The following is a 27,823-nucleotide window of genomic DNA, read 5'->3' as shown; positions in this document are numbered from 1 at the left end:
ACAGATAGCCAGCTGTGCCAACCAGACTGGCACCTCCACTAGCTAGTGTGCCCCCCTCCTCTGTTCCTAAAGCCAGTGGCCACAATGCACAAAGTGTGACAGACATTTAGTGGCATGTCAGTGGCAGAGCCCTCTAGCCAGGGATTATCGGTTGAGTAATCTACCTGACCTGACTAGTGCAGCTCTGTCCACTGTTCTTTGGCTATAACACATTCCCAATACCAGTCTCTCCTTTTTGGATGGAGCACCGCAAGCCAGTGGCAAGAAGTGAATTTATGTACTGTTTTTCCACAATGACATTTACACAGTGGAGTCAACGACTCGCTGCCTGCCAAAAGCAGACAACTCAAGCAAGGACAAGGCTTTGAATATATTACCCTGGCCACCCTCACCCCACACCACCTCCAGTCATTCTTGGTTCAGACACAGAGCTCCACTATGAGCTCTCTATCTCAAACACACACACACACACACACACACACACACACACACACACACACACACACACACACACACACACACACACACATACATACAGAGAGAGAAAAACCAAAGGCCACTATTTTTCAGTGAAAGATCCATTTCTCTCGGTCTGTCTCTCTCTCTCTTCTCCAGTTCTCCCTCCATCCTCTAGCCCAGCCAAATGGTATCCTGGTAGCCCTCACCTCTCTGGACTTGTCCATCTCCGTCTGGAGGACCTGCTTGGCCACCTCCAGGTCCTGTAGCTGGACCCTCAGCTCCTCGTTTTCCTGCTCTAGCCGGGTCCTCTTCTTCTCCACCGACTCCAGCTCGTTGTGCAGGCGGATGGACACATCTTTGGCCACCTGGAGAACACAGAAAAAATAGATCCTCAGGAAAGCAAAGAGGAGACATGTGCAGGAGAGGAAAGAAGCCATCACCTGGGATGTTGGGATAGTATATGCTGTCTGTGTTGGAGAAAGGCCACAACTGTCAACATTCATTTCAAGGTCTTTATTTCAGATTTTTTTCCCCTTTCAATCAGAGAATCAATTTGTTCGTTATTACAGAACATTACATCTGGAAATGATATAATTTAACTGCACAATAGTTGAGCCAAATGCGTTGAGCCACTCAAGAAGAATCCATCCCTGGGCATCCAGGAGTGCTGGGTGGTATTTCAGAATATTACAGTGAAGTGTGGAGGTTCACAGTCATGATATTGTCTTTCGCTAAATGGATTATGGCTCCACAGAGGTCTTTAATTGGGCAGGTTTATGGGGCTATGATTTATAGAGCCCTGTGAGGCTCGGAGATTATTAAAGTGCTTTGATACTGAAACCAGATCCAGATTTAAGGAGGGCTGTTAATGTGTGGGGCAAAATGCAATCGCTCCTTGATTTTTCATATTACCCATTCTAATCGTATTGCTTTCTAATGGCATTTGTATAGTGCTGTGTTGACATTTGGGATAGGGGTACCAAAATGTATGCAAAGGATAGTGAACCATGACGGGGATGCTGAGCTTTGCCATCCGACAATCTATATTTATGTTTTATATTGATGAGAATATCTGCCGAGGCGTTAACTTCCAAAACGTTTCATACTACTGTTATTACTCAATATGTCACTCGTGTCAGTCATCAGACACATTTTCATTCAGACAGAGATTGGGGGAAGGGAGGAAGAGGGTGGAGCATGAGTCTCTCTCTCTCTCTCTCTCTCTCTCTCTACCTTCATCTGTGAATGGATGCCAAGGTGCAGCTGAGCTCCTAAATGTCTCTGTAGACGGGCAGTCTGACTGGCCCTTGTACAGCACGCTCTAATTCAGATCCATTCTCTTCTCTCTTTCTCGCTGTCTTTTTCTCATCGCTGCCAGCGACCCCTGAGGGAGCCCTGTGAACACTTATTAATGAGCTATTCCAACATGCACACAAGCCACGCTTTAATGAGACACAAACAATGTTCAATTTATCATTACATGACAAATAGAATCACTTCAGTGTACTCCATGAACTCCCTATTTTTCTATCATTACTGTTTCTCTTCTTCTTTCCCTCCCCCTCTCTTCAGTCCCCTCTCTATCTCTCCCCCTCCCCCTCTCTATTGCTCTTCCTCTTCCTCTCCCTCCCTGTCTGTCTCTCTCCTCGGGTCAGACGTGGGAAGACAGCTCACCCAGTCGAATCAATGCTCACTTTCATTAGCGGTCTGGGGCTCGTCCAGCCTGTGTTCTTCACCTATGTGCCGATGCTTTATGGTGATGGGGCCCCGGCTCAACCTGACAAACCCCTTTGTTAATGCACCTCCAAAAGTGCCTGTTAAGGCAGATGAATTGGCAACTATTTCTGGGTGCTCTGCGAACCCTCCACCCCTCCTCCTCCTCCTGCCGCCTGCCAGTCTAACACCCCTGTCTGGTGTTTTCACATGCGGCAGACCCCTAAAGCGATTAGCTTTGATATGCAAAGGAGAAACACCTAAAGGTGTTTTTCATAGCGTGTGAGGCTGTCAGTCAGCCAGACGGGCAATCCTGGAAAGGTGCGTCGTTATTGAGTCAGTTTTTAGCGTGGCGAAGCGTAAGTGTTTGTGTGTGTGCATGTGTGTGTGTGTGTGTGTGTGTGCGCGAGGAGGAGGCTTGAGGCCAGATACTGGTTTCCATGAACAATGTTCTCACATAGTTCTCCTCCCCTACCCCTTCTCCCAATGCCCATCTCTCACCATGTACACTGTTGGTACCATTTGACAAACAACAGAAGTCAAAGGGAAGCATTTAACCATCAAAGGGCCTCTTTCATGTGTGTGTGTGTGTGTGTGTGTGTGTGTGTGTGTGTTCGTACATACATAATTGTTTTCCTATGTGTATGTATGAGTGATTGCATTTGTCCTTATCAGACATCATTTGCATGGTTGAGTGTGTGCAAGAGTACTTTAGGGTTCTAGGGTGTATTCTGTGTACTTTTAGATTAGCATGTGTGTTTGTTTGTGTGTGTGTGTGTGTGTGTGAGAGAGAGAGAGAGAGAGAGAGAGAAAGAAGAAAGGAAGGAAGAAAAAGGATCTTTTGTGTCTTTATGTGTGTGTGCATGTTTGTGTGTGTGTGTGTGTGTGTGTGTGTGTGTGTGTGTGTGTGTGTGTGTTCCTCCTCTCAACCGGCTTGTCAGTGCTCCCACAGCTGTCTGCTGCCCCAACGGCCATTTTTAACGACTTTCCTGCTGATTTTATCTGCCTTCTTTCGTAAAATGGCACTGGGCTCTAACAGGTCTCCCATCTTCCCACACCTCGGCACAGGCTGCTCCCGCTCAGACCTCGGTGCTCTGTAGATAACCCCACAACACAGAGAGCTTTTCATTAAAAAATGAGCTCCAGGCCAGCCTTGGTAAAATATTGCATGCTCCAGTCTAGTTCCTCGCTAAGCATTGCTTCCCTGCCTCTCTCGTTGAGCTCCTTCGTTCTGCCTTCTGGTTCATTATCTTAAGGATGCCTTGAAGCTAATTCACAGCGAACCGTTTTCTCTCAGTTAATGATGCTAAGTGCTCAACATTGGACTTAATTGTTTATTCCTCAACCCTTTCTTTGGGTCTCTTATCACCACTGCTAGCAGTGGTAGTAAGATAATGTTCATACGAATTCCTGCAGACTGCTGCTGTTCCCGCTGTTCTACCAAATAAGGCAGTATGGTGTGCTTTCCAGAGAGGGCTCTTTTGTCCTTGTAAATGCTTGTTTCCAATCTACATACTGCAATCTACTGTTTGGATAGAAGAGGGAAAGTAATACATCTGCAAGAAAGGACTGCTTCTGCTTGTTGTTTTCAGAGGTCTCACTACATACTAGAACCAGTCCTGGAGGCTTGAATAATTCCTCCTTTCTTAACCACAGGGAATTCAGCTCAACTGATGTTTGGATGGTGAGATGTCCACACACACACACAAACACACACACACGCACGCACACACACACACACACACACACACACACACACCCGCAAGCAATGCTACACTTTTTATCTCTCTCTCTCTCTCTCTGTATCTTCCTCTCTCTCCCTTCTTCCATCTCTCTCTATCTCTGTATCTAATATATTCTCCTCTCTCAACTCAGAACCTTCTGCTCAGCTGTTGCTGTATGAGGGCACATGGACTCTCTCACACACACACACACACACACACACACACGTGCACCAGAGGTGTGTTCGGGCCTCCAGCATGAACAAACAGCCCCAGCCGTCCAACACACACACACAGCCTCCATCGCATCACCGTCTCCTGTCCTCCCCCAAGACCCAGATATGCTTTTTATGGGCAATGAAAATGAGGACAGTGCAATTCAGGGCAGGAAATGACACAAGGATCCTAGTCAACATTCAGTCCCCCAGAACCCCTCCCCCCCACCCCATCCCCCAGCAATCATCAGCTCTCATCCCCAATGCTGTTGTGAGGGTGAGGAGAGACTGTGACAATAGAAAATACACAGTGTTGTTTTTATTAGTCTCTGTGCTTTTGCAAAACTGTATCTAAACAGCCATGCAAATAAGGCAACCTCAAACTAAACTGAGTTAAGGGAGGGAGGTAGAGAGAGAGAGAGAGAGAGAGAGAGAGAGAGAGAGAGAGGAGGGAGAAAGAGGGCGGAGGGAGAGAAGGAGAGGCAGAGGGAGAGAAGGAAAGAAGACACAGGATGCAACAGGACATGGGAACCACGACTGGCTGACTCAGAGAAACTAAAACACTGTTATCATCAGCCCCACCACAGGGCAAGCATATCTGACCTCCACAGGCTATTTAATTGGACAACAACTACAGCCATACATACCAATTCATCCACTAAATAGAGAAATACAAAGAGACCCCAAAAGCAAAAGAAAAAGACATTCTTGTTAATGTGTTTACAAGCGTGTCAAACAACTCAAGCAATACTTCTCTCTCTACAATTGTATCTTCTGATAAAGCAGTTGGGGCGGGTGACTATGGTCGTCGTGTCATCTCTGCGGAGACGACCACTGTCTCCAAAGCAAGTCTGAGACAGACAGCTCTGGAATGAGAGCGCTGTGCTTGGTTAACCTCAATGCGAGGAGTTAAAAGCCCCGCTCCATTTCCTCCACAGCCGGTCTGTCACGGCAGACCCCAGTGGTGCGACTGAGAGAGTGGAGGCCAGTGAAATCTGACCCCCTTCTGCTGGTAGCTTTGGATAAACAATTGGCTGAGTGTTTCGGAGACTCCTGCTCCCAACTACAGAATCTGACTGGAGTTCTTTATTCTGAGGAAGTGAATGTTAAACTCTCGTCTTACTGGCCTGTGTGACTAACTGACCCACTGCCTGAATCACTTAGTGATGGGTTGCAGCTGAGAATTTATGCAAAGAGTAGCCTGTCTATCCTGAAGAAATAGAAGTCTATTAAGAAGAAGGGTAGCCTGTTTTAGCCTGAAGAGTTAGCTTGGCAGTATGCAGGCCAAATTTGAGCCTTTTGGAAAACAGGACGTCTCTCTTCTCCTCTGTCTAACTCTTGTCTCCCTCCCCCATCTGATACTGTACACAGCTCGGCCATCTTTGCAGCGAGACACAGCAGGACGTGGCTCTAGGGGGATGACATCATTGAGTTCCCTCTTGAGCACCGGGGGGAGACGCGAGAAAGACACCATTGTGTACAGAGGCTGTTTGAACACTCTGACAAAACTTTGCAAATTCATGACCTGCAACCATACTCTTGAAGCGACCACGCTGAATGCAGCAGTGTTTAGAGGGTCCCCTGTCTGAAGGAGAAACTGACTAGTTTCTTTGTCAGACTGTGTGTGTATATGTGTGTGTGTGTGTGTGTGTGTGTGTGCGTGTGTGTGCGTGTGTGTGTGCGTGTGTGTGTGTGTGTGTGTGTGTGTGTGTGTGTGTGTGTCTGAAAACTGACATGCTGAGGTGTAAATTCTGAACTTTTGTCCTCTTTTCTCTCTCCTTTGCTCCACTCTTTGAGATGATCTCATGTTGATCTCATCCAACCACAATGAAAGCAGCATAAAATGAAAATGATGTCAGTTGGTGGTGCTTGTATGTCAGGATCCAGAAACTATGCAAAACTATGCAAAGCAGAATGCAGGAACCAGAATGGACTGTGAAAACAGAAATGACACTGTACGAAAGCATACCATGCTTACCCCCTTATAACAGTCTGTTCAGCAATATCCAGCAATCAGACATACACACTTAGGAGCTTAGGACACCGGCTAAAACCCACAGACACACAATATAAAAACAATATTTAGGCATTTTTAACTCCCACTCTCTTTGTTGCTGACTTTTGATCATCCTTTGTTTCTTTCCCTTAAAAGTACATTCTCACTCTTAGAAACTCTCTCTTCCCCCTCTCTTTCTGTCTCTCTCTTTCTCTCTCACCTTGACGTCCTGCTCCAGGGTGCGGATGAGCTCTCCGTCCACCTGACCAGTCTGGGCCACGCGCAGGCTGCGGCGCTCGGCCTTGCGCAGGCGGTACTGCAGGATGCGGCAGGTCTTGTTGGCCTGGTCCAGCTGCTGCCGCAGGTCCTGCAGCTGGTACACGTCCTCCTCCATGTACATGTCCCGCATCTCCAGCATCTCCGAACGCAGCTCCTCAATCTCATCCTGCGCACAACATCACAGAGCAAACACACACACACACACACACACACACATACACACACACATACATACACACACATACATACATACACACACACACATACATACACACACACACACATACATACACACACACACACACACACACACATTTGAAATGTGTTTAAGTCACATGGGACCACACATGAGCAGTGTGTGCTCTGTCAAATATTTTATTACTAACAAATGTGGCAATGTGATTCTCACCAGGGAAGATAGATTTCTATTGTGAACAATGAAAGCCTTCAAAATGACATATCAGTTGGCATGCTACCTTTCCTTGACATCATCCTATTAAAGATCCCTGACTCAAGAGAACTTGCCAAACAAACACAAAGGCACAAACACAGGCAGTGAACACAGCAGTCACGGGAGATCCTCCAAGGGTGGAGCTAACAAGACCAAGCAATTTGACTTACAAAATGAATTATGTTCACAAGTTTTTTCACCACTAGCAAAGAACCCAAACATATAAACTCTATCTCTCACAAACACACACGCATGTAAATGTAACTGTACTCTATAGGTTAAGGTATGGAGAATGGATCAGCAGTAGTCTATTTTCTCCAGCACACCTTATGAGACTACTTCAAAGACTGTAGCTATCTCAGACTTTCTAAAACATCACCTGTGTGTTAGAACAGGTGAAAGTGAACAAAGATGCTGTTATTGGTAGCCTAATGAGACCATTGTGCTAAGCATCATGACAACTACATTCATTTTCACCATGCCACCATCTCTGAACTCAACATAATGACACAGAAAACCTGAACAAAAATGTTAGCACTTGGAGCCTGTAATTATTGCTAAACCCATCACTTTTGTTCCTAGAGGTTCATCAGCAGATTGTAATTATGTATAACTTGTCGTTGGCATTGACACATTCTTGCTGAGACAAGCCCACACTCACCACTTATTTTAATTATAGCACGAACATGCTTGACTAACGCACATTAAAATGTCAATAAAAGGCAAAGGAGGGAGATTTCATTTTAATTGTGCTGTCACTAACATTGTCCTAAACGACTGATCTCAAGTGAGGCTGATCTCGATGTTTCTTGAGGTTTGAGCTATCATGGCACTCAATTGACTACAAAATGCACAAAACCTGGAACTGGCAACTGACATCTTCATTATCGAAGGTTTTCAGGGATTATGCCAAGCTCCGCTGCGTTTATACATAGCCTAATATTAGGGGAGGCATCATTTTAAATCCGACCAACCTTGCAAACACAGTCGTAGTAAAACTGAATTAAGTATTTATAAATTCGACGGGGATAAGGCGTGTGTATATAACCTCTACCTCGCCGTGTAATAAATGCGGTGGGCTAACGCGTGCTGTCACTGTTCCCTCGAATCAAATGTGGGTCACCCACTGCAGAGAGCGTCACGTGCTGCGCGCGCGTATAAACAATGGAGTGGAGAGGTGGGCGCGGGTGCGCTGGACTGCAGCAGCATCTGCACAGCACGAGGAGTCCCGGCAAAACAGCTGCATTATTTAGGTTAGCGTGCAGAAGAGAAGGCAAGGATGTATAGGTCCACGTAAGCCGTGATCTGGTTTTATCTACTATACTGCTATGAAGCAATGATTAATGAAATATTCCCAAAGGCAGCTCTATAATGTTATTACAATCTGAATGGCTGATATGTAAGGGCCTGCATGACGCGGTAACACCTTTCCCCCTCACTATTATTCTTATAAGAGTATGGCTTATTGCATTAGCGTTGAAAACCGACACGCCCCACACTGAGAGATATGGGCAGATATATCCCAGTTAATGAGTAGGCCTAATTATCAGTGGCTGGCTAAGCCTATGCCGTTAACACCAGACATGACCAAAAGCTTTGGGTAAACTGCTTGCCATGCTGTTAGATTTTATGTGGAAGAGAAAACGAACGAGGCAACAACCATATAGTCAGGATTATCACAGAAGTCATTATTAGGACCGTCTATGGTAATATATAGAACTGGCCATTATGACACGTGCCAATTTTTATATTGTCTTAATACAAAGCAATTAGTCGAGCCACTTAGCTACGCCTATAGTTTAACCCACACATCTTATGGGAGGAGCGCAAAGGAAAAACAGCCGCCTCCCGCCAAGAGCTGTTCTATTCATACCGGTCTGTCTTAAAAGCACGGAAAATCAATAAGTTAAATTTAAACACATTCCTGAAAATATACACCTCTACGTAGCCTATATCAGTTAACGATCATTCACTCATCATATCTTAATAAACATATTGAAACATCTCATTTCTATAGTTGACAGGTCAACATAACATAAAAGAGTGAAGACGACAAGGAAGGCGGGTTATTAAAACAGACAAATGTGTCAAGTTGTAGGCCTACATGGAAAGGATTGCGTTATTGATCAGGTGAAAAACAGTGTTATTGTAACCTTGTATGACTATCTAAACTGAAGGGACTGTCAGTTCAAACATTTAATTTCACACATGGGTGTCAGCCAGACGTAGGCTAATAGCCACTGATGAAAACACTGTTCATTTTGTTTACTATTCTTACTTTTAAGTAGTCGTTTTCAGAACGCAGTTCTTCGATTTCTCTGACAAATTCCTCATGAGTGCCGTCCATGAACTCTTCTGTCAAGTCAGAAAATGCTAGTGATGTACTAGCTAGCATACGGCTGTCGAAGGAGGTGACAGACCTCTCGTCACCGGGAGAGATGCTACCTTCCCCGGTCTCCACGCTAATGGAGAGACGGTCCTTTTCCACCGGTGTCTTGGCACCATCCCCCCGGCCAAGTTTCCCGGGCCGCCCCAAAATATGGTCCTTTCCAGATTTGTCGTTGTCTGTCGCCCCACATCGACTACTAGATTCAGTGTCACTGCTCAATGCATCGGTGGAAAGTTTATTTTCCTCCGAAGCGCAGTCAGAGAGCTCGGAGCTACTGTCTGTGGGGGAAAGCTTTCCAGGGGCGCAACCCGAATCTTTGCTCAAGTCGTCTGAAGCGTTACTGGCATCCGAAATTTTCCTTCGACCGACCTTAGCAGATTTGCTGCTCTTCGGAGCGCTAGCAACTGAGAGCATGGATTTCCCCGGTACTTTCCCTTTCTCCGACTTCATGTCTTTACCACTCGCCGGGCTGCGTCTAGATACCCGGCTCCCTATATGTATGGAACCTGGTTTCACACTAAGCGTTGGCGTACCGATACCTCCTCTGATTTTAGTGAGGGACCAGCCAGGAACATCTTTCGGCCTAGCCGGAGAAGGAGCACGATTGACTTTCTTTTTCTCATTCACTTGTAGCGGCTGCACCACCGGCTGCTGCTCGAACTGGTGCGGCTTGAGGGTCTGCGACTGCCCACTGTCGCCGCTCTCGTTCCCGCTTTCCATTTTGTGTCTAAGCCTCTTTTCCTTAGGCGAGACCAAATGAGAGGGCGAACTGGTATCAACCTTTGTCTTTGTCATTCATTCCGCTTTAAAAACAATTTAGAAAAGAAACGGAAAGCCTCTCGCAAGAAAATAAGTTAGGCGTAACCTGTTGTGTAGAACGGCATACGAAGAATGCGAATGGCTATGTTGCAAAGATGGGTTGAAAGAAAAAAAAACAACCACACAGTCAGTATTCCTGCAGAGCTCAGAGTTGATTATTCGTCAAAGCTATGCCTCACTCCCTGCACCAGAACGCCGTGTGCTCCTCTCGCCTTGGTAGTCTGTGCTCATTCGCGTCTAAAACCAGACTGCTCGTTGGGAAGAATGTATTTTTTACTCCGCCCAGATAGCGGCTCTGCTGTCTGTGACGAATTGCTGTCTGGAAGCCCCGGCATCACTCGTGGACCTCTACCGCCACCACAGTGGTTTCTCTCCAACACTCATATCAGAACGGTTCGCTGTTGGGGGGTGATCTTATTTGAATGCTGTCATTTACTTGTATGGTGACATTCTGTAGTCCGAAAACAGTAGGCTATCAAACCGTAAACCGCAGTCCGTATTTTAATGTATCTTTAAGTAAATTGTCTAAAACTAATATGTCATCACAACACTAATGTAACAAATATATATATATATATATATATATATATATATATATATATATATATACTTTTTTTTTTTCAAACTAGCAGAGCTATTTTCTTTTGATTCCACTGATCATATCCAAGAATATCAGTCTGTTGCGCACTGGTGCGAATATCAGCCATGTCTGGTCAATGGAACAGTGGCCACTGAATAATTAAGGTGGAATTCGGGTGACACTATGGGTGCTTAGCATAGGCCTATGACCCGTAATTATACACTAATGATGGGTTAATTCACAAGCCTCTCACATCACGCTCCTTACTCAAGGCTCTAGTCATTGGCTAATTATGGAACGCGACCGAGGCAAATGCATTGGCAGCTTCCCGTTCCATGAGAAGCAAAAGGGTAACACAATAATGACATGTTATGAATTTCCTGTCGAGCAACTAGAGAGGGTTTACAGTGTTCATTTATTTGCTTGACTCGTGTCTTAGGGAATGCGTAACACACGCAAGAGAACTTGGTGTTGTGCGCTTTTGAGGTAGCAGATCTGAGTGTTTAAAAGAGATTTTACGCAAGGGAAATACATAGATATTACAGGGAGTCATGTATATCCATCCGTGCAAACGCGATGATCAAGAGATTATACCGAGTATTGTAGACCATAAGGGGGCACATTGGATGTCATTCCCACATTCAGTGAGTTACCTTATCTCTAAATCTTTGCCATTGAGGATATTGGGATTCCATCAGTAGCAGCTTATAATTGACCGAGCAATTGAGAGCAACTGCTATACTCGGAGTCAGTGCAGTGTATCTCCCATCCAAGGGGTCCTCTATCCTGGCAATGGCAGTAATCTTCTGGAATGGTGTGGGGTAAAATGCCCTGACACAACAAAGGTCTTCAGAGAGCAAGCTGATCTTGGTGAAACGACACAGTGTGTTGCTGGGGGGTTGGATAATTAGCCATGCCACTGCTATTTGTCCTTGGGAAATGGAGCTCTAACCCCTCCTCACTTGCATCAGTCACTGGCAACAAACTGTGGAATCTAGATAGATAGATAGATAGATACTTTATTGATCGCCAAGGGAAATTCAAGAATCCTTGAATTTCCCCTGGGGATCAATAAAGTATCTATCTATCTATCTATCTATGTATCTGTGCTGCCCTGTGCCTGCCCCACTGTTCAATATAAGGAGATACAGATACAGAGGCAGTGGCAACCAGGCAGATGTGCCTATGGATACTACTACATGTACTACCTAATGAATGCAATCAGGGCTAGCCTCTCTTGGGCCTCTTGTGTGTAGCTGTGCTTGGTGATGAGCTACACAACACCCACAGAGGCCCCTGAGCATCCCCTGTCCTAACAGTGCTTGTTTGTTAGCCTGGCTGGCAGAGCTCTTACATGCCATGTGTGCAGGATCGTTATGGACAACTGACTCTTAATACAATTACTTCAAATAGTTTACATGAGCTGGGCTACGATTTTGCTACGAAAACCTCTCAAAGGGAACATCACAATTACAAAATAGTGAATGCAATTAGGTTTATTACAAAACCAGACAACTCTCAAGGGCATAGAGCTGTAATAGAAAAATCACAAGCATTGTGCACAGAAGCTGTTATTTGTAGCTGTGCTTGGGCTACACAACACCCCCACAAACACTGTTGAAAATATTGTACATGGGTAAGTGGTGTAGAGAATGCTCCCCCCCTCCCCGTCTAGACTCTGTCTTGAGATGGTCTCGAGTAGTCTTGGTCTTGGACTTCACAAAGGTGGTCTTGACTACAACTTTGGCACCCACACACCATCCACTCAGATGTCATGTGATTATTATTAGTAGTAATATTATTATTGACCTGAAGGATTTCATTCTTTTGATTTGATAAAAGATATCTACCAAGTGCGTAATGTATTATGCACCGCAGAGCCTCATGTTGGATCCAGTTAAATAGTTCAGGGTGCTTTCATCCTGCTCTCTTGGCCTACATCACAGTGATAACAGATATGTGTACACACACACACACACACCATGTACGCTGTATATTGTGTGTTATATATAATATGTGTGTTATATGTCCATGTTGTATCTTCATGGAAAATGAACATATGGGCATTAAAACAAAAAGTAAGTAGAGCTAACCACAACCACTCAAGCAAGCAGTAATGGAAAAAATAAAAAAACATAAAAAACATATCTTCTCTGATACTCTCTGCCTTTGCCACAAAAATTATATAATTCTCTTGACTTTCCATGCATCTACTTGTAGAACAGACTAAACAGATAAAATTCCATTATATTCCAGAAATTCCATGACCCGTCACCCTGTGACAATGTGATAATTTTTTTTATTTTAGAATAAACCACACAGACTTGATCAGGTGGCCATTGCAGGTTAACATAGTTTATCTTTGTTTATATTGACACAAATATTGTGTTTTGAGCTTGGGTATAGCTCAATGAAATACTGACAAAGCTCTCTAGCCCCATCTACTGGTCAGAGGGGGCTAAGTGCAACAAGTCACAGATTAGGCTACCATGATGTGGCTACTAGATGTAGCTGCCTGACTTTTGAACTCTGATGAACCCCTTATTAAGTTTTAAAGGGACGGGACAAAACAGAATTTGACTCCATTCAACACCCATCATTTAATTACCAGCGTATTGAAACGTGTGTCGGTTTGTCCCCAAACCTCTAAAAAGAAAAGGGAGCCACAAACCATGACTACAAAGCAACATTGAAAATAGCATTAATTACCTTGTGGCATGGAACTAGAAACAATCAGACCAATGCAGTGGTAAGACACTGGCAAGAAGCTGGCAGAGATCTTACATGCCTTGTATGCAGGAGCGTTAATGAAACTGACTATAATGAAATTACTTTAAATAGTTTGCATGAGCAAGGCTACGATTTTTATAGAACACACCATGTCAGAAAATCCTCTTCTCTGAAGAACTCCACAATTACAGAATACTGAATGCAATTAGGTTTAATACAAAACAGGACAACTCTCAGGGGCATAGATGTGTAACAGAAATAATACAAGCATTAAGCTCAGCGGCAAACTAAGCAGCTTAGACAATTGGACACTTACACACTTTTAACAGACTCAAGTGTTCAACAATACAAAATAAATAAAACCTCTTACTAAAATGTAATGAATAAAACAAATATAAAAGTGCCGCTTTCTTTTTTATGCTTCTTGATTAAACTTGAAATTACTACAAAACTAACAAGTAAACAACTCAACAGCCAAACCTGTTCACTGCTCTACTCTATATGTTGATATGTAAGGAGTAGGCCATCTTTACTATGAGATCATTTTATGATTATATGAGTGTGCCAAGTGTGAGGGGTGTGTGTGTTGGTGACTCGGAGAGGTAGTCGGCGAGGCCCCTCTTCACCAGAGAGTGGTGCACCAGAGTCCCATCTGGATTGTAGAGGTAGGCAACACTCTCCTCACCTGCAGCCTGGAAACACATTTGGATCATTAAAAACACCTCAGTAGTTCCATCAGTTTGGCCATATCTTCCTACATACAGAAATTAGTACATATACGCATGGGACAGAAGACTCACACTTCAACACATCTAAGTAAAGTAGCCTTGTTTTATATATTGTTTATTTAGAGCCCTTTTAGATGTTTTCCTATCCAATTCTGACCTTTTTTGTACTAAGTTTTTAAGTAAATCTGAAAAATAGCTATTTGCAAATGGAGTGAATGTATGTTGGATAGGGATCTAACAATTCACAGTGAATCGGCTAAAACTCGATACACACGTGTGAAAATTCCAACTGGTTGAGAAAAAAAAAATGAATCGCGATGCAACTACGTTGTCCAAAAATGGCTGCTAAGCTCTCATCATCTTAAGATGACAGAGAGACAGAAATGAAGAGACAGAAAGAGGTAGAAAGAGCTGTTGGAGCCTAATGTAGCTTAATACTAACAGCACCTAGGCTATAATATCTGCATAATGTGTGCTGTCATAAATAAATAAACAGTCCTTTTCTTTGCAAACACTGCACTCTCCCGTTTGTTTTCTTCTGGGTGCGTGATCCTAACCTGACTCTCGCCAGATGAATTTCGTTCAGCCTAGCTCCACTCACATCCATCTGGGATCGGTTCCGTTGAGAGTGATTTCGGCACCAGATTGTATGGTAGAGCCAATCAGGACGCAGGGCGGGAGTTTCATAGATGTGACGTAGCGTAGAAGCGACTGTGAGACTGTTCTCAGCGTCATGGGTTGGCTTCGATGTGAGTGGTTGAACTAGCACGTCAATAGATGACGGACAAGTGGCTTATCCAATCATATGCAAGGATTTTCAGCCTTCTGAAGCACCACTCCAATGGATCGATCCCAGATGGATGAGTGGAGCTAGGCGGAACGAAATTCATCTGGCGAGAGTCAGGTTAGCGAAGCGGTCATATAATGATTGTCAAAGAGTTTTTTTGTTTTTTTTCCCCCCGTCATCTACTTCCTGAATTTTTGGTCAACGATACCCGGGACACCGAAACACTGGTGCACCTGAAATTTGGTGGGTATGTAGCCCCACTAGACTTTTACAGAAAAATTTCGTTTCGTCCCCGGGGGCCACTCCCCCCCTGTGCCGAACCGCAAAAAAGCAGTTTTTCCTAAATAACTACCTGAACCATGGTACCTGAACCGAGACGCCTGTTTATTTGTTTTAAGTGCGTGCAGGGTGTGAGAGGGGAATCGATGTGCTTTGATTCCAGCTTGGTAGTTGTAGTCTGCGAGATTAAAAAGCACGTGTGTGTGTGAAGTATCCAAACAATGACACCTTTAATTCATTATGGCTGCTTTAGCAACACACCTTAAGCTACTGTGTAGTGGGTCCCATTTAGAAGTGGCTACTTCATTCGCGCTTTCCTTGACTCATGGAGCTGCGTGAATTTTATTACAACCTTTCGCCACGATATGGCAGTTTAAGTCCGCTTGATACTGTAAGGCGTAAGCCATTGGTTTCCAAAGGAGATTTTATTTGTGTCGCCAGCATAGCCTATTGACAATTTATGTTGTAAATAGGCCTACCTTATAGGCCTACCTGTAGCTTAGGGAAGCTAACAGCTTTCTATTAGGATCTATTTTGTTAGTTACAGTTTTGTCATAACTTCCTGATGCATTTTTGCATTTAGAATAGCCAGAGCGTGGATATCTCAATCGGAAAATTAAACAATATTGGGCGCCTATGGACTAGGCTGGGTGAACCCAGCCTGATCTGCCCGCTATTTATTTTTTGATTTCTTAACAGCTCTTCAACTTTGGCCCGTTAAAATGTGTATGAACAGTCTAGCGACGCATTTCATCAAGGCCCATTTGGACATGTCAGTTATTTGCACCACTGGTTAGATGTAAAACAGCATTTCGTTTCAGACTACTGTTACTTAATTTGTGCATTGACAATAAAGTATCACATGAACTAAAGATGACTAAAATCTTATAAGAAGAAACATTCACAAAAAATCCATCCATCCAAAAATGACCTTTGTTTTTTAAAGCTGTTGAAAACAGCATGGAACTGACAGAGATGTTTTTGTTTATTAATAAATAAATAAATAAAAATATAACATTATGCTGATACCTTTTGCTTTTCCCAAATACAATGTAGCCTACAGGTGTAAGTGACCTTTCATCAATCCAGTTGCAATGGATGAACTGTGATGAACTGCCCTACTTGTGATTGTTTAGAGATTTTAAAGGTTTTATAACAATGCTAAAACTTCTTTGGCTATTCTACAATCTATTCACCTTTTTAGCGTCAGTAGGCTACTTTCTGTGCAGCCGCACACACAGGCATACCAAACAAGCATACACAAAAGTTTCAAGAATGGGGGATGGAGTAAAAGATGGAGAGAAATTGATTAGTGTGATTTATTTTCGCAGAACGGATGTACAGGACTGAGCGGCGGTCATATTTTGTACCGCTATGCGGTACATCTAGTTATTATAGGCTACATAGCCCAATATGTCCCTCTCCCTGGGTCAGACACCTTAACCAACATATTTCCTGCAAGAAACACTGACTGCAGCTTATTCAACTAAAACAATGTTGAGAAAATCGCATTGTGAACTTAAAATCGTATCGAATCGTGAGTTGAGGTTATCAGTGTTTCCTCTACGTTTATTTTAGCATGGCGGCCCGCCACGGTTTAAATTAAGACCGCCACGGTATCAGAATCAGGGCAGACGCACAATGTAGTTGTAGCTTTTTTAAGGAACCATATGTAAGAAATGTATTTCAATTAATCATAAAATGGCCCTTATATGTCGCTAGACATTAAGAAATCATGTTCATTTCAAATACTTATATCACTGACAACAGTAGTCCGGCCAGGATATTGTCATTTAAAAAGTGAAGTTGCAGCCCTCAACTGATGTTTTGCCACCCTCTACCTATCTACTAATCACATCAAGTCAGTAGTGTTTCGGCATCCGCGTTGGCAAACTCGAGTCAGGGGGAGGGGATACACCGCTCTACAGTAATTTGAAAGTGATTGCAGTACCAGTTTGGCCACAATCTTACATATGGTTCCTTTAAATAATCCTGCCGACGGACCCTCCCCTGCTGGCAGCCGCTCACATTGCAATTTAACAATAAGTAGCCTAAAACTAGTCAGAGTTTATTATGCCCCGTCCAGTTTCACTTCACATATTATATATTGTATTGATGTAGCCTATTTAAAACATTAACTTTCTTCTCAGTGTTTCCTCTTCATTTAGAGGTGCCACTGCTTCAGAATTAGGGGAGACGCACATAGGCTAAATGCCCTCCGCTGGCTGCAGAAAATTGCAGTTTAACAAAAAACAGCAATGCTAATCCGAGGTACCTGTCTAGTTTTATTCCATAAATATATTGTTTTTATGGACGTTGGTAGCATGTGCTATCAAGAGCTTCCATGTGCTACGCATGTTTGTCAACAGCGCAAAAACTACACTTTTCGCACAACTTGGTGGAAAGGTGTAGCACAGGCTAAGGAAAGCCCATTCATTTCTGGAGCTGATCGTATTTAAAGAATTTCCCACATCGTAGCCTATTAGCTCGCTCGCAACAACAGCAAAAATGTAACATGGAGAGTGAATGTCTCAGCGGAGAACTTTGCTGGGCTTTTGTATGCTTTGCTATACTTTTGTATGCTTGTGGTGATAGCCTAGTAATGTGAATTGCGGACTATAGCCTAACCCAGTGTTTCCCAAAGTCTGGGTCGCGACCCACGGGTGGGTCGCAGGAGATTTTATTTGGGTCGCCAGCACAATTTATGTTGTGTTATAGGCCTAACTGATACCATTTGTCATTTGATACCAGGAAAGCTAACAGTTTTCTATTAGGATGTAGATTGTTAACTACCACAGTCACGGTTTTGTCATAAAAGCTCATGAAACTGGCGCATGAAACTGGTAGTGGGGGGCCTTAAGCACATAAATAGGTCGTTTCGCGCAATTTCTTCTAAAAGCGCCAAATTTGGCACAGATGTAGCTCAAGTTATACTGAAATGATTTAGCTAGGGCGCCGGAGCCACAGACCCTCGGAGCCAAGATGGCAGCCAATCCAATATGGCCGCTGCCTGAAAAGGGTTTCGACTAGCTTTTAACCACGAGCTACAAATACAGTTTATCTACAAGCACCAAATTTGGCACAGATGTAGCTCAGGTCATACTGAAATGATTTAGCTAGGGTTCCACAGCCAGCGACCTTTGGGGCCAAGATGGCAGCCAAATCCAATATGGCCGCTGCCCGAAAAGGGTTCCGACTATAACTTTTGAACCACATGAGCTGCAAATACAAACTTGATGTCTTTTTCAGCTTAATTGCTCATGGGAAACACATATAAATGTTTATATTTATGACCCAGTATATCTGGACCCCTTAATCCTCCAATTCCAATATGGCCTTACACCCCATTGTTTTCGGCAATTTATCTACAAGCACAAAATTTGGCATGGATGCAGCTGAGGGCATACTGAAATGATTTAGCGAGCATGCCGGCGCCAGTGGCCCCTGGGACCAAGATGGCTGCCAAATCCAATATGGCCGCCACCTGAAAAGGGATTACTGTAGGCTGCATATTTTGAACCAGATGAGATACAAATGTAAAATTAATAAATATTTCACCTTTTCTGGCTATGGGAAACACAAAATATATATTTATGATTGGGTATATCTGGACTCTCAAAGTCCCCAAATGCAATCTGGTGAAAATCTCCGAAAAAGGGTTTTGACTACAACTTTTGAACCGAATAAGCTACATATGAAAACTAATTTTTTTTACCATGACCACACATTAAATTACCTAAGCTTTCTCAAAAAATAGAGTCTGCTCTGACCCTTCTTTGGGGCAGCCGTGGCCTACTGGTTAGCGCTTCAGACTTGTAACCGGAGGGTTGCCGGTTCATACACCGACCAGTAGGAACAACTGAAGTGCCCTTGAGCAAGGCACCTAACCCCTCACTGCTCCCCGAGTGCTGCTGTAGCAGGCAGCTCACTGCGTTGGGACACCTGCGCTACTGTGCTTCACCTCACTGTGTGTTCACTTTGTGCTGAGTGTGTTTCACTAATTCACGGATTGGGTTAAATGCAGAGTCAAATTTCCCTCACAGGATCAAAAGAGTATATATATACCTCCAATCCAGTTTATTGTCTATAAGAACCCGCACATATTTGTAGTTCTCAACAACTTCCTCACCCAGTATTGAAATGGTATATAGCTCATGCCTGGCCCTACGAAAGTCCACCACCATTTCCCTTGTCTTAGCCACATTCAAGACAAGGTGGTTGTTTCTGCACCATGTCACAAAGTGGTCCACCAGTTGCCTGTATTCCGTCTCCTCACCATCACTGACACAGTCTGTGAACTGTCTGAGAACTTCTGCAGGTGACATGACTCAGAGTTGTCCTGGAAGTCTGAGGTGTACAGTGTGAAAAGAAAAGGAGACAACACAGTCCCTTGTGGTGCTCCTATGCGACTGACTACCTGTTCAGACACACACCCTTTCATTCTCACAACCTGTGGTCTGTCAGTCAGGTAATCAGTAATCCATGAAGTTGTGGAGGTGTCTACTTGCATCCTTCAAAGCTTGTCACATAGCAGCATAGGCTGTATGGTGTTAAAAGCACTTGAGAAATCAAAGAACATGATCCTCACAATACTGCCAGCCCCTGTCAAGGTGAGAGTGTGTTCTATGAAGCAGGTAGATTAAGGCATCCTCCACAACCACCTCTGGACGGTATGCAAATTGTAATGGGTCCATGTAGTGGTCACCTGTGGTCTCAGAAGATGACCAACAACAGTGTTTAGCCAACTACTTCCTTTCCTACCAACTTCCTTCCTAACCAGGTGTACTTTTTTCTATAAGTGTTTTGTTCTTATGACTACAATTGTGAGAGAGACCATGAGAATGAGAATTCATGAGAGAGCAAACAGTTATTGTGTGCACATCCCATCTTCTGGCAGGTGCAGGACAAATTAAAACGTACTCAATTGAAAAAATATAATGTCTACAACACTGCTTTTGACTCCCATATATTTAATGCACATCAGGCAACGTTTCGACCCTGCTGGGTCTTCTTCAGGCAAAAATTCATGAGAGCGACCATGAGAATTCACTGTTGTTATTTTTATGTTATTGTTGTTTTTTTGATATGCTAAGCAAACCTTTGAAGAGTTTTGGACAAATTGACTATATTATTCTTTTAACAATTTGACATACTATAAATATTGCCTTGCAATAATAATTATGTCTTATTCTTTCTTATATGATTACATTTCGAAATGTATTCACCTGTGGTACACTGAAAGCATTCCACTTTTATAAGGAAATTAATCCACCTTGAGAATAACCTTCAAAGTTGTGGTAAAAAAAGATTTTCAAACAAAGTCTTGAAAAGAATACAGGTTCCAGACTTACACAAGCATATATATAAATATGCCAATGGACTTCCTGTGGTCAATAAACTAAAAGTAGACACAACATCCTCATTTGTAGCGCATTTGGTTCAAAATTTGAAGCCAAAACCCTTTTTCGGACAGCAGCCATATTGAATTTAGGGAATTTGGGGGGTCCTGATATACCCAATCATAAATGTAAGTATTCCTATGGGTTTCCCATCATCAAAAAAGGTCAAATAGACATCAAGTTTGTATTTGTATCTCATCAGGCTCCAAAGCTATAGCCGAATCCCTTTCAGGCGACTACCATTTTGGATTTGGCTGCCATGTTGGTCTCAGGGACCATTGGCTCGGGCGGCCTGGCTAAATCATTTCATTATGCCCTCAGCTGCATCTGTGCCAAATTTAGTGCTTGTAGATTAATTTGCTCAAGCAATGGGGTGTAAGGCCCCATACTACAGCCAAAACTGCTTTTTTGGACAGCGGCCATATTAGAATTGGAGGAATAAGGGGTCCAGATGCACCGGGTCATAAATATTAACATTCCTATGTATTCCCCATGATCAATTAAGCTGAAAAAGATATCAAGTTTGTATTTGTAACTCATGTAGTTCAAAAGTTATAGCCGGAACCCTTTTCGCGCAGCGGCCATATTGGATTTGGCCGCCATCTTGGCCCCAAGGGCCGCTGACTCCGGCGCCCTAGCTAAATCATTTCAGTATGACCTAAGCTACATCTGTGCCAAATTTGGCGCTTTTAGATGAATTTGCGCGAAAATGTGCTTAAGGCCCCCCACTATGGGGGACGAACGCATCGCAGAGGGGGTGCCAGCATGGATATCTACTTCTTAAAATGAAACCGTTCTATGGGGCGCCTGCCATGTACCTAGGGACATGAATCCACCTATTTGCACGAACATGAATAGATACCAGTTCCTCAACTTTACCGATTAAAATCTAGTGACCGTGCTGTCAACTAAAGCAGACATCCATAGACCGGACATAAGGCCATTCAATTTGCATACAGTTTCGATTGCAGATGCAATCTTTAAAGTTAATAGCAACCTCCTCACATTCTTATTTATGATTTAAAATGCACAACAGTGCATTATATTAGTCTACAATTTAAATGGGCATTTTAAACACTATTCCTCTCGTTTTCTACCTCGCTAACTCCAAAGTAAAGGCGCATTCTTCCGGCTATTGCGCAAACGCCTCTTGTTCTGATATGACTATAGGCCTACAATATAATATAATACAACAATACAATATAACGACTTGAGTTATTTGCTGTTTACATTGGAATTGACGTCCACAGTGTTATGGACCCATTTGTCTGCAACGCAACGTAGCCTACAACATTTTTTTAGAAATACAGGAACAGCTTACTATGCTGACGAATGAGGACTGCGCAACATGCGAGAATTTCCCCTACTCTCAGATGCGCATTAAAACGTATCTTTTCAGTAGTCATTTCCAACTTTTCACGCTGATGGTGCTCAAAATGCAACACAACCGTGTTCAAAGCAGGGATCCTATAGCAATGTATGGTTGGGGGAGGCATAGAAAAGTAGGAGAACCTGTGGCCTAAAACAATATTGGTAGTTGCAGGGTAATGGGTCGCGATGGTCTGTCATTTTTAAAAAGTGGGTCGCCAGAAAAAAAGTTTGGGAAACACTGGCCTAACTAAAGAAAGTAAAGGAGATTTGCACCAAATAAAGGCAGTGTTGTGGGTTGTGTTTCTACAACATGTTGGCACAAAACTTGATTTCTGTCATAAACGAGGTAAGCTAAGTGTTTTCTCCATTGTCAACGTGAACTACCGGTATGTTCAAGCAGTGACATGTGGTTTAATGCATGGGTTAACGTGACATGAGTCAGACAGAAGATGGGCCTGTCTTTATTTCCTGAATCCTGTCCCTCTCAAGTCAGGTTAAATGGTGTGATTAGCAACTAGAATAAAAAAAGAAGGGCGGGGGACCGATGGTTGCCGCCACTGTTAAAAAAAAATCTAGAGCAAACACTGTATCATTACATCCCTAGTGTAGGAATGTAGGAAGAGACTTACTGCTATCAGGGCTCGGAACACGCCTTTCTGCTGCAATAGATTCATCATTTCGAGCAATGCCTTCACACTCCACTCAGGAGCATAAGGGAGGCGCTTGGTCTCAGAGCAGAAACGGGGTGGCTGAAAACCAGCCAGACGCACACACACCGCCTGACGAGGGAAATCAAGCAGGCACTCTGGGAGACAGCGCAGCCTGCAAGAACACACACACACACATATATTATACACACATGGGTAAAGGATTGTAAAACAATCCTGTTATTTGGGTGTATGTGCAAAAAGTGTATACACATCTGCATGTTTGATAATTCTCACTTGAGTATGGACAAAGTGTCATCGGAGCCAAAGTCTACGTGTCTGATGAGCATCTTTATTTCTGGACTGATCGACACAAAGCCGGTAAACTCAGCTCTGTAGAACCTGCCATCACTGTACTCAGCCAGACATGGCCCACCTGGAAAAAAAACAGCTTGGTTACCAAATACAGTGAGACCAACATAACATGACACATCCCTAAAGTTTCAGTGATGGCCTCACTGGGGAAAAAAAACAGCTTATGTAAAAGCTGGTACATAGCTGTGCACCCTTAGAACCCTAAGCTGTTTTTAGGGCATTTTCACTACCTTTATTCATAAGGATTTATTCTGATCATTGTAAGTGCCACACACACATATTATATATTGTTTTTTTCAGCAGAGTCTAGGCTATCCACATGCCATCCATGTATTAGTACTAGCATTGATTTTATTTAGATTTTTAAAGAATTAAAATATAAAAAGCGTATTATAAAACTTCTTATATTTCGACATGTATCTCACCACAGCAAGCTCATAGCTCTACATGCATTTCATGTGTGTGTAGGGCAGACTGTCCTGAATCGGGCAATATAATTGCCATGTTGGAGGGATACTCTGGGGCTGAGCAATTTACAGAAATATATGGTGTGTGATTTATGGAAATAAATGCCATTTTTTATTTAGTGATGAAAAATTATCTTTCTGCGCTCCATATCTGTGACACGAACTGATCTGACCTGACTTGACCCGAGGTTGCGTGTTAGCCTGCGTGCCTATGCACTCATGATTCTCAACTTTTTACTGGATTGCCATGAACAAAGTAAAGGCAAAAAAGGTGTTTCTTTGTTGAACAAATTGGGATGCAATGTGAGCCTTGAATTGGATGCCATGCAGGAATTTGCTAGGATCTCAAAACCGGATCATGAACATGCTTTGCCATAGAGAAACACACGATAGCGTTGGATTATAAACATGCTTTGCCACAAGAACAGATAAAAACGTGGGGTAAGTCCAGCTATATGAAGTTATTATTTTGCTGTCACTTCGTCTGTTTTATAACCCAGAATGATGTACTTGGTATCAAATGATAGCTCTGTGTCTCCTCTTTCATCTGACATGCGTGCCATATCTATCCGATCACGGGTCCGGGAGTAGTTCAAAGAGAGTAATGGGTGTGCAGCTTTGATTTGTGTACATGACGTTATTATTTTGCAGTCACTTCGTCTGTTTTTATAAGCCAGAAGGATCGATAAACATGGTACCAATGCATAGCCCTGTGTCCCCTCTTTCATCTGATATGCTTGCCATATCTGATGCGATCACGGGTTCGCGAGTAATTCAAACAAGAGTAATGGGTGCGCAGGTGAATGCAGAGAAGTATAGACTGTAAATATGATGCAATTTGATTTCATTTCATGATTTTCATTCTTGATCGTACAGACAAGTGTGTAGTGTCTTTGGAATGCCCCTTCTGCTCTGTCATGCAATAAAGGTTTCATCTCGCTGCGATGAACAGTTCCGGAGCAATGTAACAGAAAAGAAAGAGTGTGTTTTTTGACGCAGTTTGCGTCAATCGGGTTCTAAGGGTTAAGAGAGGTGCTAGTAAGAGATGCTAGCAGCACACATGGGCTGTAGCTCCCTTGCTAGCACACTCACCTCCCAATCTGAGGTGCTGCAAGTTACGGGTTAGTTAGCAAGTAAAGTGAAACCAACCAGACCCATAAAGTAGCACATTTAACAGTCAAGTTTCAGTGCAGTGGGTTGTGTAGTGGTGTATATTTCATTGTGTGTGTATGTGCCTACCAATGGGGAAGTCCGTGAGGGGAGACAGCGAGCTCATGTCCGCATTGACACACTCGAGCACCTCCTCTAGAGAGACATCATTATCTTCCTCGCGGCTCACGTTAAGGTAAACCTGGAACCACAAGCACATATACACACACATTTCTGTGTGTCACTTCTGTATGGCACTAAGGGTTTCACAACTTTTTCACAACTTTTTTCATAATAGTAAAATCGCTAACATTGTTGGTGCTAACATTACTGCTAGTGCTAGATGTTGGCAGTGGGTATTTCTATATCTTTGGATGGTTAACGATAGCAGACGTCATCTTTTGGTATTCTTATACAGCTGTACACAACTTACTTTGGAACAGTTCTCATTTTCGGTGAAGTACTTCCAGGCATAGAACGTCAGAACACAGAACGTCTAGCCAGTTTAGCATCTAGACATTTTATCCATGACTAGATGACTATGGCTTACAGCCCTGACTAGTGACTATAGTACAGCAGTGAGTGGGGGACAAGCAGAGGTTGGCCAAGTTGTTTCGTCACTTATGGGAAGACATTATGTACCTTGTTGGGAGTGCACAGATGTTTGATTTTCACAGGGCAGCGTTTGCCAATTTTGGGGAGACGATGGTCAGCGTAAGTTCCCAACAACGGAGGGTGGTCCAGCAGGCCCTACAGAACACACACCACACACACACACAGAAAATTGACATATGCAATATGCTGCAACACATTTAGTTATGTTCATTTGATTTTTAACCTTCTCCCCACCCTAGCTCTGCATGTCCTACCTTTGTGTCCAAGTTCCAGTCATCAAGATCAACCAGTGGAGTAATGACCTGCTCCTACACACACACACACACACACACAAATTTCAATATTTGTTGCTACATGGCAGTTGTTATATCACTGTTGCTTGGATAAGTATGGATGGATGCCAATTGTGAAAGGGTTCCACCAACGTGCATACCTCAAAGTCCACAGCCGAGATGTTAATGCAGGTGGGTTGATGGTGTGCCAGGATTCTGCTCAGGGGCATACCATCCAAAAAGATCTCGATGGGAGTACACTCCCGTGGTCCTATGGGCAACTCCTGAAGGGCAGCAGGGCAAGAGAGTGCTTGTGTGAGTATTTGTGTTTGTTTAGTGCTTATAAAAGCATGAGACAAATTTACAAATGTCTGCATACATGTGTGATATGTTTGCAACTATTCAATCTTTGTTAGAGCTGTAGGTGCATTGTATGTCAATTACACGTTTCCCTGAACACCTTCACTTTACACGTTTCCTGTTTGTCATGAAATGAGATTCCTCAATCTCAAACCAGTATGTCCTAGCTGCAAAGTAGCATAGCAATGTGTATTTATACCCATGTGTTCATTCATGTATCAGGGTATATGCAGGAATCATAGAGTTGAATTTACTACTTTTTACTACCTTTTTTACTACCTCCACAATATTTTTTACTACCAACACGACATCAAGCAGCAGCCCTTTTTTTTGGGGGGGGGGGGGGGGGGGGGGTACCACTTACTACTTGCTATAAGGTATAAATCATACATATTAGGTACACTAATAATTTCTAATTGTGATCATTAAGTATGGTCATTGTCAATGACAATGTTTTTTTGTAGTGTCGAGGAGTTCAGTTTCAGTTGTCCTTACCTTAACCCTAGCCCTTGAGTTATCCTAACCAGCCCTTAGCCCTAATAAGGTGAATGATAACCTTGGCACAAATGACGCTAAAACACCAAACATGTGTGGTGAAAAATGAAGAACAAACACCACCGAAACAACTCTAGTCTAAGGATAGGCCCAGAAATCTATTTATATGGATATATAAAGCCATTATTATTGGTATGGTATTGTTGTTGCACATTTGACACAAAGCAGTCCGTGAAAACATGCACATCAGTGGACTGCTTTAATGCAAAATTGAAAACTATGATTTCATTGCATTACTCAGGATGGATGCACGATGCTTGCATGATAAATACTTCCCAAAACAACAGTTAGGTAGGTAGGTAAGGATGCCATTTAGGAGTGTAAATCAAGTTTAATCACAATTTGATAAAATATAGATTCTTTAAGCCAATGATTTGATTATTTTCAATACTTCAAAATGTGTAGCAATGCGATTCGATGCGTTACTGGTCTGTTGTCGATAGGAAATGATAGATTTTGGTTAGTTTTCATGGATTCAAATGCCAATATTATAGGCTAAATTATAGGCCAAATACTGAACATTGACTGTGGAATCAAGTAGGTTACAGAGTTTCTTTCCCCCCCTAAAACCTCCTGTCACTAGCTAGATGCTTTCAAATTTAACATGGTTTTAAACTCATATGTTGCAGTTTTCTGTCACTGCAATAAAACTAGCCTATTTGGAATATTTTGTATAATTTGCTGTTCCTTTTATGAGAACAATTTAACTGATCAAGTTTTCATAGGCTATTGAATGATTTAAATGTGAATGCCATAAACTTAATTCGCCATTAACTAGATTCGCGTGGTTCTTCACGCAGTTGTCATCTAAATGCAGTGTTTTGTAGGCTATTCAAAGAATTTCACGTTCATCACTCAGTTGTGGTGTAGGTCTGTCTTGAGTGACCGCTGTCCCTTTAAATGTCTGGGACTTTAAATAACGGGACTTTTAAACTGCATGCTGTTTTTGTTGATGGACAGTTCCGTCTTTGATTCAGTTTTCTACCGTTTTAATAAATGACACGCGCACTTGCGTGGTTAAAAGTAAGGAATTGTTTTCACTCGTTTTCTTGCAATTCCGTAACATTAGATACTAGGTCTAGGTTACGTTAAAAAAATGTTGTCGGTTACTATGTCAGTGACTAGTTCGAACTTTGTTACTGATGGGATAGGTGGAATTTTATTGCACGGTTCTGGATGATCACAGTCAGATGGCAGCGCTACCGTCAGCTGAACGAAAGCTTACACTAGTCAAGTCCACAGTTGTTAAACTTCCAGCTGAAGTAGCCTAGTGTAAACTGAGAGAGTTGCCTCCTAACGGAGTGAGTGTAGCCTATATATTTTTTAGCTGCTATCCGAGTGATAGGCTAGCCTAGGCCTACATCTACCGCTCCTTTGCTACATGAACAAATATTATTAGATGAGTGACAGAAGCACCGGACACCAGACCAGCAGGCCCATATGATAAACGCAGCTCTGGTAGCCTGC

The 27,823-nt window shown here is 43.0% G+C and overlaps 2 protein-coding genes across 5 annotated transcripts in view; both read right to left on the bottom strand.

Moving 5' to 3' along the window:
• mtcl2 (microtubule crosslinking factor 2) overlaps positions 1–10,284 on the bottom strand; it is a 51,579-nt gene extending 41,295 nt beyond the window's left edge. For all 4 annotated transcript variants that reach the window (XM_076277188.1, XM_076277190.1, XM_076277191.1 and 1 more), the window contains exons 1-3: positions 9,113–10,284; positions 6,325–6,549; positions 666–824 (exon numbers count right to left, since the gene is read on the bottom strand). In XM_076277188.1, the coding sequence (XP_076133303.1) occupies positions 666–824; positions 6,325–6,549; positions 9,113–10,018 (1,290 nt within the window). In that variant the 5' untranslated portion in view covers positions 10,019–10,284. The remainder of the gene's footprint in view (positions 1–665; positions 825–6,324; positions 6,550–9,112) is intronic.
• Positions 10,285–13,860: 3,576 nt separating this feature from the next.
• The window catches only part of rnf17 (ring finger protein 17), a 58,795-nt gene continuing 44,832 nt past the window's right edge, over positions 13,861–27,823 (bottom strand). The window contains exons 30-36 of the mRNA XM_076276801.1: positions 25,603–25,725; positions 25,424–25,477; positions 25,197–25,304; positions 24,645–24,756; positions 22,861–22,999; positions 22,546–22,738; positions 13,861–14,044 (exon numbers count right to left, since the gene is read on the bottom strand). Coding sequence (XP_076132916.1) covers positions 13,904–14,044; positions 22,546–22,738; positions 22,861–22,999; positions 24,645–24,756; positions 25,197–25,304; positions 25,424–25,477; positions 25,603–25,725 — 870 coding nt within the window. The 3' untranslated portion in view covers positions 13,861–13,903. The remainder of the gene's footprint in view (positions 14,045–22,545; positions 22,739–22,860; positions 23,000–24,644; positions 24,757–25,196; positions 25,305–25,423; positions 25,478–25,602; positions 25,726–27,823) is intronic.

The sequence above is a fragment of the Alosa pseudoharengus genome, unplaced genomic scaffold, assembly GCF_046254945.1.
Source record: "Alosa pseudoharengus isolate Yale_2024_CS ecotype anadromous, Long Island Sound unplaced genomic scaffold, YU_APseudo_1.1 YU_APseudo_1.1_scf_9, whole genome shotgun sequence".
NCBI lineage: Eukaryota > Metazoa > Chordata > Actinopteri > Clupeiformes > Clupeidae > Alosa > Alosa pseudoharengus.
Note: the sequence above shows the minus strand (reverse complement) of the source record. Positions and strands in the feature narration are given on the sequence as shown.